We start from the raw sequence: 13,689 nt of genomic DNA, 5'->3' as shown, positions 1-13,689 counted from the left end.
GCAGTAGGAGATAAGTTTCAGTACATTACTATTCCATACCCTACCTTGTGTGCTTAGCCTTCAGTGATCCCTCTCGAACGTAATTATACATATCCCTCGTAACGTTGTTACAGATTCCCTGGAGGACCATTTTGCGCCTTCTGCATAAGCTAACTGAGAAGTAGGCACGTGCGGAGTGCTAGTTATGCAGGGGCCAAAAGTGGTTTTAGGATGGGTATATTGATAGTTGAATACGTATCATTCATATTTCGGCCCCGCGGACTAAAGGCCTGATTACTTGTTCAACCGCGCCCTAAACTTATGTCGGTAATTCGTAGCGCTCCAACGTGCCAGAACCTGTGGGGTTACAGTTGGAGCGAGAGCAAACCCTAATATTACTACGGCAGTCTATACGTATCACCTTGCCAAAATTCGTTTTGTAAAGTTTCTTCTTGCCACGGGTAGGTATTTTTTTAATATGCAGAAGGAATGCGGTGTCCAATACAGTGTAACAGTAGTAGAGGGAGTTAATACATATCTGGTATTGCGTGGATGTACTCTGTATTGTCAAATACGCCTCGAATATGAGCTTATAGTAAGAGCATGTAACAGTGCTATGTAACTTGCTTGTCTAGATGAAAGGGTCTACCCGTCGCGTCGCCTCCCCCACCCTGCGGTTGGGAGTCGGCCGGGGCTCAAGGGCCACCGGGCCTCAAGGGCCAAAATCTTCAAAATCTCAACCCGCCATTTACAAACATCAAAAACACAGCCAAAATGACCCGTAAATTATACAAAGAAGAGGAGGCATTGATTGCAAAAGTCCTTAGCGTGCGAACACGAAAAAAAAACCGAATTTTAGCAAATTGGCGCGTGAATATGGGGTGTCTCGTAAAAAACTGTCCCGACGGTGGCATGGCCTACCCTCTCGCTCAACACGCCCACCAATCAACCGCCTATTGTCTTTGGATCAAGAAAAAGCGCTTTTTCTATGGCTTGAGTATCTAGATCATATGGGTACGCCTCCAATGAACCAGCAAATTGAGGAAAGTGCAAATTATTTGCTTGCCAAAGATTTCACTGGTCCGGGAGAGCCCCCCCGGGCTGGAAAAACATGGGTATACGATTTTGTTGGTCGCTTGCCAGAAAAATACGTGAGAATTGTTCAAAAGTCTCAAGAAAAGGAACGTACCGCTTCAGAGCATTACGGCGAGGTTGAGCAATGGTTTATTGACCTCAAATTCATGATAAAACATCTCAAAATTCAACCTCGGAATCTTTGGAACTTCGACGAGACCGGATTCATTGTCGGACAAGGAAAAGATGAAGCGGTAGTAACAGCATTCCCAAAAACGTCAAAAAGAGTCTCTAGCCTGTCCTCCCGAGAATCAATTACTGTCATTGAGGGTGTAAGCGCCGAAGGAAAGATTATACCACCTTTGTTGATTCCAAAAGGCAAGGTCCATTTGGAGGAATGGTATCGGCATTTGCAAGATGACGAATGGCTTGTTGCACCTGCTAAAAATGGATTTATAACGGATGAGATCGCTTTTGAATGGCTTCAACATTTTCAATACTATTCAAAGCCAGAATGGGGATTACTAGAATGGCGGTTACTTCTTATGGATAATCATACAACTCACCTTAATATGCAGTTCGTTGAATACTGTCACATCTGGCACATTCAACCGTTCCGTTTTCCTCCTCATTCCACGCATTTTTTACAACCGCTCGATGGGGTGCCGTTTCAGCAATATAAACACGTTCATGGGAAGGTTGTGAACAAAGTTGCGCGCTTAGATGGCTTCGATTTTGACAAAAACGACTTTTTTGAAGAATTACGCGATATTCGGATAAAAACTTTTACAACGAGGACGATTCGCAACAGTTGGAGAGAGCGAGGCATTTAGCCATTGAATCCTCAGCTTATACTCGATAAAATGTCTTCACCAGAAGAAGCATTTGAAGCAATGGTTGCTGAGGGGGATACACTAAAAATTTATGGCGAGGCGGATGACACTATTCCCAGCTCACCAACTACAAAATCAATCTCTCCACCATCAACCGTCATAAAACTACGTCGTTATATCAATAAGATTGAGAAGTCGATTGACAGTATATAGGATATTTTGGACGGAGCAAGCCCGGGCCTTTCAAACGTATAAAAACGGTGAATCAAGGAAGCCTCACTTTAGCCGAATTGGGCGATCTACACCGTGAGAGCTTTGCCAAGGTTCGTGAGACTGCAAAACGCAAGAATCAAAAATCTACAAGGCGCCATGTCAAAGCGAGCGGTGCGCTTTATGTAAAAGATGCGAATCGCCTCATAAAACGCCATCACGATGGTGATTTATTGAGGATTCATAAGAGCCATGTTCTTGGAGTGCTACAACCGGAGGAAGAAGAGGCTCCAACAGAGCCTCAAAACTACGTTTTTTTCTTTGATACTCAGGGACGTAGGTAAACTATGCTTGTATTTACTGTCTGTCTAGTTTTTATATATAATTTATATGGCGTTGGTGGACTGGTAAACATTTTACACGAGACTTCATATTTTTTGGCCCTTGAGCCCCGGCCGACTCCCAACCGCAGGGTGGGGGAGGCGACGCGACGGGTAGTCGATAATTGGGAATGAGTCAAGGAATCTTTTACAATGCTAACATGAAGAAATTTCGAGAACAGGATTCACATACTAACGAGATAGGCATATCTAATCCGCTCTATGTGCCTATGTCTAGAAAGTTCTACTGGACATCATCTCATGATCTAGTTTGTATGGGATTTCACATATAAAAAGGATCGACATTCCCGAAACGTTGTATTAGAGTGTGTGCAACAATACATGAAAATTCCTAGCTTCTAGTTCTTGTTATTTACCTATATTCCGTATTCATCCTAGCGTAACCGAGCTCCAACATGTTCCGAGAGTCATGTGACCTCCGTAAGAGGGTAACCGCGTACCCGCAACACGCTCACAACTCCTTTCAAAGTTTTATATTGTGAAATCATGCATTTGCCCACCTTCTCCAGGATACTCATGTGTAGGAGCCATTGTGAAATAGGCTATCTTGCGTTGGGAAGGAAAGTCTTATGTCCAAACCCTTTTGTAGTGGCATATTTTTCTTGTATGTGTCCAACAAGAATAATCATCATTTTCTGATGCTTCTTAACAACGGAAAGCTTAACCGTGTCCGTAAATATAATCACATGACTGTGTAAGTTAGCATTGTCGGAGATTAGGTAAGCTAAGCCTAATCTAACCTAATCTAATCTAAGGGAATTATTAACGTAATCGGTAAGCCACCCGCCCATGTAAGCAACCCGCCCACCTCCCCGAAAAATAACTCTCTATATTGATTTCAAATCCCATTTTTCGAATCCGCATATATTTCTCACACAAAAATTAACTAGCAGTACGACTAGGACATCGGTTTATTTTATGCCCTTCAGCACCACAACCACTGCAGCGGAATTGACGGCGTACGATTGGTTGAGAAGCTGGGAGCTCCGGCTCAGCCGGAGCAGTAACAACAGCTTGAGATGCCTTAACCTGACCTTGTACGAGCGCTTGAGCTTCTTCTCTAGTAATCCCTTGCTCAATAGAATATCTGTTTATTAGATCTTTTGCGCTTTTGCTTCTCTTTTTCATGCGCAGCTCGTAAATCACGGTTTTCTTTCCGTACGAGTAAAGCATCATTCGCTAGTATTTCGTAGGCTTTTGATAACCGTATGACTGCCTGATTGATTTCTTCATTCTGATTCAGGCTTCCTGTACGCTTATTTATACGCTTATTGATTGTAGTTGACTGGCGTACAAATTGGCGTATATTTTGAGGTGTTTGTAAGCAGGATGATGCTGTATTGCTTGATCGACTTGGAGGGGGGGTTGGAGTCTTCAATTGAATATTGAGATGTTGAAGAACTCGATCTGGATTGAAAGGCACTAATCCGGTGGCTGCGAAGCTATTCCGAATAGTTTGAGCTTTATATGCCACTGTACGAGCCTGTGGAAATGCTGTTAAGAAGTCGATTTTGTCAATATGATTAAAACCAAGCCTCATTCGTTGTTCAACAAGCTGCCCATAATATCGCTTTAGAACTGCAAAACAGCCAACATCAAGAGGCTGTAAGAGATGTGAAGAATGAGGAGGCATACAGACTGGAATAATCTTATGATCCGTACATGTACGGTCAAATTCTGCAGTCAAATGGCTTCCATGGCCATCAAGAATCAACATACTATATGTTCCCAATGTACGACCACTAGTAAGAGGAATAAAATGGGTTTTAAGCCATTCTAATCCTATCTGATCTGTAGCCCAGCCATTATCGCTAATATTGATTCTCCAATCATCCGGAAGCTCATCAAACCAGCCTAATCGTACGTTTTTCTTTGCTTTGAAAATCACGTACGAAGGCAGAGCCCATCCGGTTGAATTTGTTGCCTCAATTGCAGTCACCCATTCTCGATTTCCAGGCTGTAGAAGCTTTGGCTGAGCATATCGATCGCTTCCAGTAATAACCTTTGCAGTTGCGCAGAGTCCCATAGCAAAGCCCGTCTCATCAAAATTATAGATATCTTCTGGTAAGATGCCGTACTCAGATATTATATCTCGTACGCGGTCAAAATGGCCTTGTATAATCTTTGGATCTTCACATTTGGCACGTTCGTAGTTGTATTTTCGTGAGAATTTGGATTCAATCTCTGGGCGACGTTGAACAAGATTATATACCCATTTATCTCCAACCCGTTGATCTCCATGTTGTGAGAGAAGATAATTAGCCATATCTCGTACGAGAAAGTGCCGGGGCGGTAATCCACGTTTAGTTAAATCAAGCACCCATTTGACAAGCGAATCCTCCTCAGATTGACTCAATTTATGGTTGTTGGCGCGTGTTATTTGTCGATACGGCACTCCTTTCATTCGATCTTGAAGAGTTGTACGAGCAACCATATAGATTCTTGCAGCTTCACGAATACTGCGAATTCTTCCATTTTTTAAATCGGAAATAGCTAATTCGATCTTTCCCTCATCCTGAGTGGATTTTAGGGGGTCTTTTTTGCGAATTGGTGGCATTTTTACGCGTTGTAATATGGTAAATCAATATAGAGAGTTATTTTCTGGAGAGGTGGCCGGTTCGCTTACATGGCCGGTTCGCTTACCGATTACGTTAGTAGGGACACCACAAGTTTTTAGTAACGTAATCCACAAGCGAACCGGCACTACAAGCGATCGGGCACTTTTTCCCGAACGCATACACAATCTTGATTCTATATTATTTAACACGTCAATATGCCACCAATTCTCAATAAAAACAAAAAGGACTTAGCTGAGCAAGAGGGCCGAATCTTATGAGCTATTTCCAATTTAAAAAATGAACGAATCTTGCGCGTGGCTCAAGCTGCATGGATTTATAAGATACCCCGGACCACTCTACAGAAGAGATTAAGCGGTACTCAATAAAGATCTCAAATACGCGCCAACAGTCATAAATTGACTCAATTTGAGGAGGAATCACTTGTCAAATGGATACTCAACCTGGATAAACGTGGATTACCTCCTTGGCACTCTCTTGTACGAGAGATGGCCAATTGTCTTCTCTCTCAACATGGAAATCAACAGGTTGGAGAAAAATGGGTATATAACCTTGTCAAACGTCGTCCAGAGATTGAATCAAAATTCTCGCGGAAATACAACTATGAACGTGCTAAATGCGAAGATCCGAAGATAATCTAAGAATATTTTGATCGCGTACGAAAGGTTATATTGGAATATGGAATCCTGCCAGAGGATATCTATAATTTTGATGAGACTGGCTTTGCTATGGGACTTTGTGCAACTGCCAAGGTTATTACTGGAAGTGATCGATATACTCGGCCAAAGCTATTACAACCTGGTGATCGAGAATGGGTAACTGCAATTGAGGCAGTTAACTCAACAGGATGGGCTTTACCTTCATATATTATCTTTAAGGCAAAGAAATATATGTGGTTAGGCTGGTTTGAGGATCTTCCAGCTAACTAGATAATCAATATCAGTGATAATGGATGGACAACAGATAAGATTGGATTAGAATGGCTTAAACTCCATTTTATTCCTCTTACAAATGACCGGTCAATTGGAAAGTATCAGATGCTAATTCTTGATGGCCATAGAAGTCATCTAACAGCTGAATTTGACTGCATATGCACTAAGAATAATATATTCCAGTGTGTATGTCTCCTCATTCTTCCCATCTCTTATAGCCTCTTGATGTTGGCTATTTTGCTATTTTAAAGCGATATTATGGACAACTTGTTGAGCAGCGGATGAGGCTTGGGTTCAATCATATTGACAAATTTGACTTTCTCACTGCATTTCCAAAGGCTCGTACGATGGCATATAAAGCTCAAAATATTTGGAATAGCTTTGCAGCTACTGGATTAGTACCATTTAATCCAGATCGAGTCTATCAACAGCTTACTGTCCAATTGAAGACCCCAACACCTCCTCCAAGTCGATCAAACGATACACAGTCACCTTGCTTACAAACACCTTAGAATGCACGTCAATTCAAGCGTCAAATGACTACAATTGGAAAAAAAAATAAGCCAGCATACAGAAAATTCATCTGAGGCTTTTTATAAAGCAATTACCCAGGCATCAAAGGCTTATGAAACAACCATGAATGATCTCTTACTCGCACGGAAAGAAAATCATGATTTACGGACTGCACATGAAAAAGAGAAACAGAAACGCCAAAAATCTAAGAAGCAAGTATCTAATGAGCAAGGAATTAGTACGGAGGAGGCTCAGGTGCTTATACAAGATCAGATTGAGGCATCTCAAGCTGTTACTACTGTTCCGGCCGAGCCTGAGCTTCCAGTCTCTCATCCACCTGTACGGCGTCAATTTCGCTGCAGTAGCTGTGGCATTGAAGGACATAAAATAACTAGATGTCCTAATCGTACTAGTAATTAATTTTTGTTATATAATTTGTATGTGGGCTAGAAATTGAGAGTTGGATTCAAGATTGTGTACGCGTTCGGGAAAAAATGCCCACTTCGCTTACCGATTACGTTAATCATAAGGTTTACGTAATGGCGACGGACCCGTCGCTCTAAGTTAGTGGGAGCCCTAATCCAAGAAAAGCCTACAACATCAATACAAGGAAAATTCGAGAATTGGAGCAGGTAAGAAGACACGACACTGAGCCCACGAATCAGTTTTACAGCTCTGTGTCGAGAATATTCTATTGACATTGTATGTGTATTTTACGCATGTCATCCGTATGGGATTTTCCAGTATAAATAGTGTCCAAAATCCCATCAAGCTGTATGTAGAAGGTGTGCTGTGTGCACAAAAATTAGTCAATATCGAGATTTCCCAGCATTAGAATCCTTTGAGTATTGAGCTTAACTGAGTTTGTGCTAGTACACAAAAAGCTTCGATAAGCATTAAAATACTTTAGCAGTGGCAAGAAGAAACTTTACAAAACAAAACGAATTTTGGCAAGTTGGTACGTATAGACTGCCGTAATTACTCCAGAGCTCGTAGATCATTAGAGTAGATAGACACTACTGCACTCCTTCCGGTAACTACTACTAGCGCAAATCTACCAACTGGACCCGTGTGTAAAGAACGATTCTTCAGTGGACCGTGGCGTTTTGAGAAAACGGTTTATTAAAAGTAAACGCCTACTTATTTCCGTTTAAAGCTATGTAGCTAGCTTTACCGGTAATCTCCGAAGTACATTCCTATAATATTGTTGTTGGTTTAGCCGGGTCCTGGATCACGAAGCACAGGATTGCGGCAAGGGCAGTCCAACTGCCCTACGTGGTGAGTCTGATAATATTGAAGTTATTCCTAATATTACGACTGGTTCCCAAAAAGGGAGGAGAAGGATAATTACGTGAGGAAAGGGGATATCCCAGGTAGTCGGAACGGAATAACTAATATTCCGGTGTTGGTACTCTAACACCTGGGGATTCCCGTACACACAATTGTCATAGCTGATATCATCACCTTCGCTGGGCTTAACATTCCATGCAAGAAGTCCGGTAAACCCGTACAGCATCAAGTGATCGAAATAAGACTCATACTAGCATCCATGGATGTCCCTCAATTTAGACGGAGATAATGAATGATTCTAACCTAGGTATGGAGTGCTACGTAGTACACATTCAACGATAAATAACCGGCATCTTCAGAATAATACTCAGCCTCATGACGTCTATTCTCTTTTCTTCATATCTTCAAGGCTTCTCGAAGCCATCTCCGACGCTCGACCCATCGGGGCCGCTCCAAGCCGCTCGTGCAAAACTCCACATTGTTCTTAGCACTAGTGCGAGCTAGGACTGGACTTTGATAGTCAGTGGCGTCTTCTCAGCTGTAAGAGAAAATGATTGACGCGGATGTTAGACGAATATTTGAAGTAAACCTGATTGGCACGTTCAACTCTTACACGCTTGCTGCAAAGCAGATGATTGCTCAAGGCCCCGTTGACGCAGAAGGAAGCCATCAATGGACATATAAGATTATCGGCGCATCCTCCATCGTGGCTTTCCAGCCATACCCACTTGCGAGTTACTATAGCGTTGTAAAGAGCGCCATTCGTGTCTTCACCAATACGTTTGCCATGGAAATGGCAAAGCACAAGATCGCTGTCAACGCCTATGCACCAGGGGTTATTGACACAACCATGTGGGATGAGATCGATGACGAGTTGGCTGAAGTTCAGAGAGCACTTATGGGTAGACTAGGCACCCCGGATGATGTGGCCATGGTGGTGAGCTTTTTGGCCGGTCCAGATTCAGCATTTGTGAATGGGCAGACACTGGTTGTAGATGGGGGTATAGTCATGACCTAGGAATAGTTCCAAGATTTTCTGAAAACGGTAATAAACTTCGTACAAATCAGCCTATTCCGTTACTATAATATTCCGTATACGTACCCTCATGTAAGGAATACTTCGAGTCAAGTCAAAGCACGCGTGAAAGGCCACAAAGTAAATAGTGGGTACTACGTCTAAATAATCTACTACGTAAAGTAGCGCCGGAAGACCCGCCGGAGTATACAAGTTTCCGCTATTTCCGTCATATCTTCGATCTAGCCCGCCCCACTAAACGGAGTTAACGGTACCCACGTTTGAAACGTTGAAAGACATGTATGGTAACGGTATTGTATAACCCTCTACATAAAACATGCGTACGAGATTCAATGTCGAGGCCCAACGTTCTATCGAGCTTTCTGGATGAGAAAGAGGTCTTAGCTTCAGCTTCTGGAGGCGCCATTGACGAGTGTACCCCGCAAACATGTCATTTTTCTGGCGTCCGGACTCGTTCTATCAATCTGCCAGAGGAAATGTTGTGCTAATGAATGCAAGTGGTGGACTCAGTCCGGCACTCTGGAGCTTGCAACTGCTGCTGACGCCGCACGGTGACTGCGATCAACATCATTGCAAACCAAGTTTTATCTGTTGGATGAGGACTCTTAGAACGCGCCATGTTATCAATTACCGAAGAGCCGGATTAGAAGATATCATTCGACAATGGGCTCCTAACTGCCAGGATATGGATATTGTTCGCTTTACAGATTAGGCAGCTGTTGTTGTTCTAAAGCCGGACATTGACAATAATTATTCTCATATCTGTAGGCTTCGCGCGACCTAATTACGATGAAGCAATCCTAGCCACCGTAACCATTAGCGGACAGCACTTGGTAATTCGCCACCTGGGAAACCACCACCGTCCGTTTCTGTTCCTCTGAGCAGTTTCTATTTTGTTGCGGTTGGCTCACAAGTGCATTTTGGGGAGATACCTAGGTATAGATCAACTGATCGGGAAATACCTAGTCCATCCTCTCCCGCATACACAGTCCTTCATTTATACAGCGACTGAGAGATCTACTAATAGATAAGAGATCGCAATCACCTCAGCGAAGTGATTGTTCACGTGAAGAATATTTCAGAGCACAGTAGATATAGCAAACGCTATTCTAGTTGTCCAAATACAATGAATTTTTAGTCTTAGATCTAGTGTACTACTTCATCGTCAGGTCCCCCTTCGGCTCGGGTCCAGTGCCCATAATGCTGATACAGGATCGCTAAAGTCCAATGGTGCAGCAAACTGTTCCCACGTTGTAGACTATAGTCAAAAGCGTTAGTGGGGCTCTTTCTTCTCTAGGGATGGAAAATTCTTACAGAATCTTGGCTGTTGGGATGCCGTACGTTGGAAAAATCAAACCCGGGAAACATTGGGACTGGAGGGGCAGTGGCAGCAATGGGCGCCGCTATAGCTGTGCTGGCAACTGTAGATGCGAGTCCATTGCCAATCGCGGCTCCTGCAGTCCCAGTGGGCAAGCGATCCCTTAGCACATATTGCTGGGGTGGAGGAGCTGCCATCATCCCAGTGTCGATAGCAGTTCCTGGGTACATCTGTGTCAAGTTTTTGGTAGGCCCTATTTCTGGCAGGGGCATAATAGCCGGTGTTGGGTAAGTACGTTGCTGAGAAAAGGCCTCCTGCACATTATCATTTGGGTGTCGCAATTTCTTTAGTAGCATACCAAGGACATCACTGGCCTTATAAGCTTCGATACTTTCGTCACGCATCTGGTTCCAGATAACTGCACTCCGGTCCAGCGACTCAATCATTTCGTTTCGAGAGGGACCGGTGAGTGTGAAAGGAGACGGGTCCCTATCGCGATCGAGAGACAGCTCCGTGCAGAGAATTGTAGCTGCGAGTAGGTAGTCGTGGGTGGTCAGAGATGTCATGTATTTAGTTAGACATCTTGCCTGTCCACCAGCTTTGACTTCTTGATGTTGGACTGCCTGCATTCTTAGTAGAGCCATGGCGGATTCAAGGCAGGCGCGCCGGGAGTTACAGAATCGGGCATCTATGCGAGCGGCCTCCAAGAAGCGGCTGTGAACCACACATAACGCCTTGTGGTAAACGTTCGCAAGGGCAAATCGAGCGACAATCAGAGACACCTGATCATGCTGTTGCTCGGCCATGGATCGTAGTCGGAAGTGGTCAGGTGCCTTAGCGTAGATTTCCTGAATGCCTCGATCAATCTCCAATACTCTTTCGTATGGAGGAAGAGCATCTTCCCGGTTAAGTTCTTTCAAGGCACGAGACAAGCCTAAGGCTAACCGAGCTTTGCATATGAGATACGAGATTGAAGTCGCTTCTGAATCTGGAAGTGGAGCAGGCAGCTCGATACTAGTAGGCCCGAAGCTTCCATCGTAAATGTTTCGAGGCAGACCTCTATCGGTGGCCTCAATCTTAACCATGGAAGGAAACCCATGTTGAAACGAAAACAAGATGTCGGCCTGCCGAATAAAAGTCCACACACGGCGTCGCATTTCCGCCTACTAGGCTTAGCAAGAACTTATTTCAGCAGAACAATATTACGTACCTGAAATGGACTGATTGACGGTAGACGGTCTGGGTCCCGATGGTACCCCATTCGCATAGCCAGACGGATGATGGTGCCAAGTAGAACCCAAGTACTGGAATCGGCCTCCCGATGTGATGCATATTCTCCATATAGATGAAGAACTAACGTTTCAATTAAAACTTCGTGTGGCTTTGTGTAGTCGGCAAGTAATATGCAGTCTGCTACTCGTGTACGGTATGATCTACTCAAATCCTGTGATTTTCCGTGATACTCTAATGGCTCATCTCCATCACGTTGCCATGAAAGCGCCGCAATACGCATCATGGCGAATAGTAGGCCGATCCATACAACAGATGTTCCATTAGGATCTTCCCAGTGTTCCGCATACTATATTAAAACTTAGTCTTATTCCTCGGTTCATGTAAGCGAGCAACATCTGAGAAGGGTACACACCTGTTTTTGGAACGTGGGAGGGTGAAGAATATCTGATGTATGTCAGGCTCGCTCAAATCGACACTCTTTCACGATTCAATTCTTTTACTTACGAAGTGCGGGATCTAAAGTCCTGAAGTAACGTTCCACAAACATGTCGCATGTATATCGGGAGGGAATGTGAGCTAGAACTTCCCCATGACCCAATAACTGAGAAGCACCGAAAAGTAGAGTCGGGCCTGGATCGTCCGGTGTCCGTTTTAAGAGCTGGGAAATTTTCTGTGACTGCTCCTCGTATTGTTTCTGTTGCGTCTGAAGGTAACTTCGTACCTCGTGGATCTACCTCGGACTTAGTTCATGGAGAGGAGACCTGAAAGCGTGATCTCTGACCTCATTCAACAGGGCAACCCAATGGGCCTCCCCGTTAGTATAAGAACTGCCATAGTCGGCGTCAATTCGAAACATCCGACTCCTCATGGGGTCAACGGGTCTTAGACTGGGGAAGATTTCCTCCTTAGGACCTTCATATCGTGGAGCTTGGACGTTTCGATGCGGAACAACTAGATTGATCGTCGAATTCACCTCTGAAGCTTCTTTTTGATTGATCATTGACAAAACCAATTGTTCTAGTCGATCCATCCGATTTTGCACGCTGCTAGAACTACTATGCGAGGACGGCCAAGTCCTCTGAATTCCCGCCCTGCGGTGCTGATAAGAGCACGACATCACGTCTCCTCGGCGAACACAACTGTCACAAAACGGAAATGCCTGATCACATCGCAGCCTGTCGAATGGTAAGCAAAACAATTTCTTTTCTCTTTTTTCCTTTCTTCTTGGCTCATCTTTTTTCTTCCTTCGCTAACGAGAGTATGGACCTACTTGCGTTGCCTGCAGGGAGTACAGGAGACTGGCTTGCGATTTCGTTTTTGGACGCCTGTCCCTGTTTCGGGTGCTTCGCTGTAGCCGGGAGAATCCATTGAAGCTCGAAGTGCAAGACTGACGAAGTTGGCGCTTTCTTGGCCAGGTGGATTAAAACCGATGTGAACAAACAAACAAGAGGCAAGGTAGATAACGAAAATACCAGTGGCTCATGCTAGAGGACAATGAAATGGAATAGTCCTGCGTTTGATGTATCTGAGATGGGGTTAGTTGACAAGAAGAAAAGGTCCTGTCTGTTGGTGTCAGGTGGACATAACAAAGCGGAAGCAGCTGCTTAAACCCGAACAGGTTAGGTACTGTATTGTTTATACGTATGTAACGTAAAATTTACACTAGCTTACCTGACACATGTAACAGTAACTGTCACTGACTGGAAGTAATTTTCAGGAAGAATGCTAATATATTGAAAACAATCGGGTTATCAAGAGTATGTATGGATTAACATAATCATTGACTTCTTTTACTTATCAAAGACGATATCCTTCATCTGTCAACAGGGTTTCTTGTATACCCGTACTAGTGGTATTTTTAGGGCTTGACTCCGCTCCAGCCCTAACACAAGCTGTCAGCATTCATTCCCTGTCATGTCCCTTAGTCACATTAACAACGTTTCCTAACGACTAACCATTTTTATTAATAAGTTCATTGTCTTATTACTCGCTGAGTTTTCGTAATGCTCAGAATGCTTATTGTCAATAGGTGTTGTAAGGGCTAAGATGAAAAATACAAATAGCCTGTTTACTCTTATCTAGTATTCAACCGCGAGGAACCAACCAGTTGACCTTGGAACATTTTTTATCGCTTTTCTAGTTAATAGTTTTGTTCGATTTTTGGAAGATCCTCTCTCAAAAGCCTAAGCAGTAACAGTAGCCTGATTTTGCTCTGATATCAGTTACTTTTAGGAAATGAACTCCACGAACGATTGTAGATTTAGCATGGTTCTATTCATTATTGACCTTGATTC

At 43.7% G+C, this 13,689-nt stretch overlaps 4 protein-coding genes across 4 annotated transcripts, besides 5 other annotated features; 2 read left to right on the top strand and 2 right to left on the bottom strand.

The window, feature by feature from the left end:
* Positions 1 to 753: 753 nt before the first annotated feature.
* On the top strand, positions 754 to 1,886 carry TSTA_082930 (uncharacterized protein; the record flags this gene model as incomplete). The annotated part of the gene is made up of 2 exons (XM_002477978.1): positions 754 to 760; positions 985 to 1,886. The coding sequence occupies 2 exons, from the start codon at positions 754 to 756 to the stop codon at positions 1,884 to 1,886; spliced, it is 909 nt and encodes a 302-aa protein (XP_002478023.1).
* Positions 834 to 2,087: a mobile genetic element.
* Positions 2,088 to 3,227: 1,140 nt separating this feature from the next.
* Positions 3,228 to 3,251: a microsatellite.
* Positions 3,252 to 3,572: 321 nt separating this feature from the next.
* TSTA_082920 (uncharacterized protein) lies at positions 3,573 to 5,054 on the bottom strand (the record flags this gene model as incomplete). Its single annotated transcript, XM_002477977.1, has 2 exons — positions 3,573 to 4,135; positions 4,217 to 5,054. The coding sequence occupies 2 exons, from the start codon at positions 5,052 to 5,054 to the stop codon at positions 3,573 to 3,575; spliced, it is 1,401 nt and encodes a 466-aa protein (XP_002478022.1).
* Positions 3,576 to 5,009: a mobile genetic element.
* A 261-nt stretch (positions 5,055 to 5,315) lies between the features above and the next one.
* Positions 5,316 to 6,200: a mobile genetic element.
* Positions 6,182 to 6,571: a mobile genetic element.
* Positions 6,572 to 8,183: 1,612 nt separating this feature from the next.
* TSTA_082910 (short chain type dehydrogenase, putative) lies at positions 8,184 to 8,826 on the top strand (the record flags this gene model as incomplete). Its single annotated transcript, XM_002477976.1, has 2 exons — positions 8,184 to 8,301; positions 8,354 to 8,826. The coding sequence occupies 2 exons, from the start codon at positions 8,184 to 8,186 to the stop codon at positions 8,824 to 8,826; spliced, it is 591 nt and encodes a 196-aa protein (XP_002478021.1).
* Positions 8,827 to 10,009: 1,183 nt separating this feature from the next.
* Positions 10,010 to 12,763, bottom strand: TSTA_082900 (uncharacterized protein; the record flags this gene model as incomplete). Its single annotated transcript, XM_002477975.1, has 7 exons — positions 10,010 to 10,102; positions 10,159 to 11,325; positions 11,373 to 11,741; positions 11,808 to 11,839; positions 11,900 to 12,125; positions 12,177 to 12,570; positions 12,666 to 12,763. 7 exons carry the CDS (start codon positions 12,761 to 12,763, stop codon positions 10,010 to 10,012), a joined length of 2,379 nt encoding a protein of 792 aa, XP_002478020.1.
* Positions 12,764 to 13,689: the final 926 nt, after the last annotated feature.

The sequence above is a fragment of the Talaromyces stipitatus genome, genomic scaffold, assembly GCF_000003125.1.
Source record: "Talaromyces stipitatus ATCC 10500 scf_1105507295527 genomic scaffold, whole genome shotgun sequence".
NCBI classification, from domain to species: domain Eukaryota; kingdom Fungi; phylum Ascomycota; class Eurotiomycetes; order Eurotiales; family Trichocomaceae; genus Talaromyces; species Talaromyces stipitatus.
The sequence above is the reverse complement of the archived record's forward strand: the minus strand, read 5'-3'. Positions and strand labels throughout refer to the sequence as shown.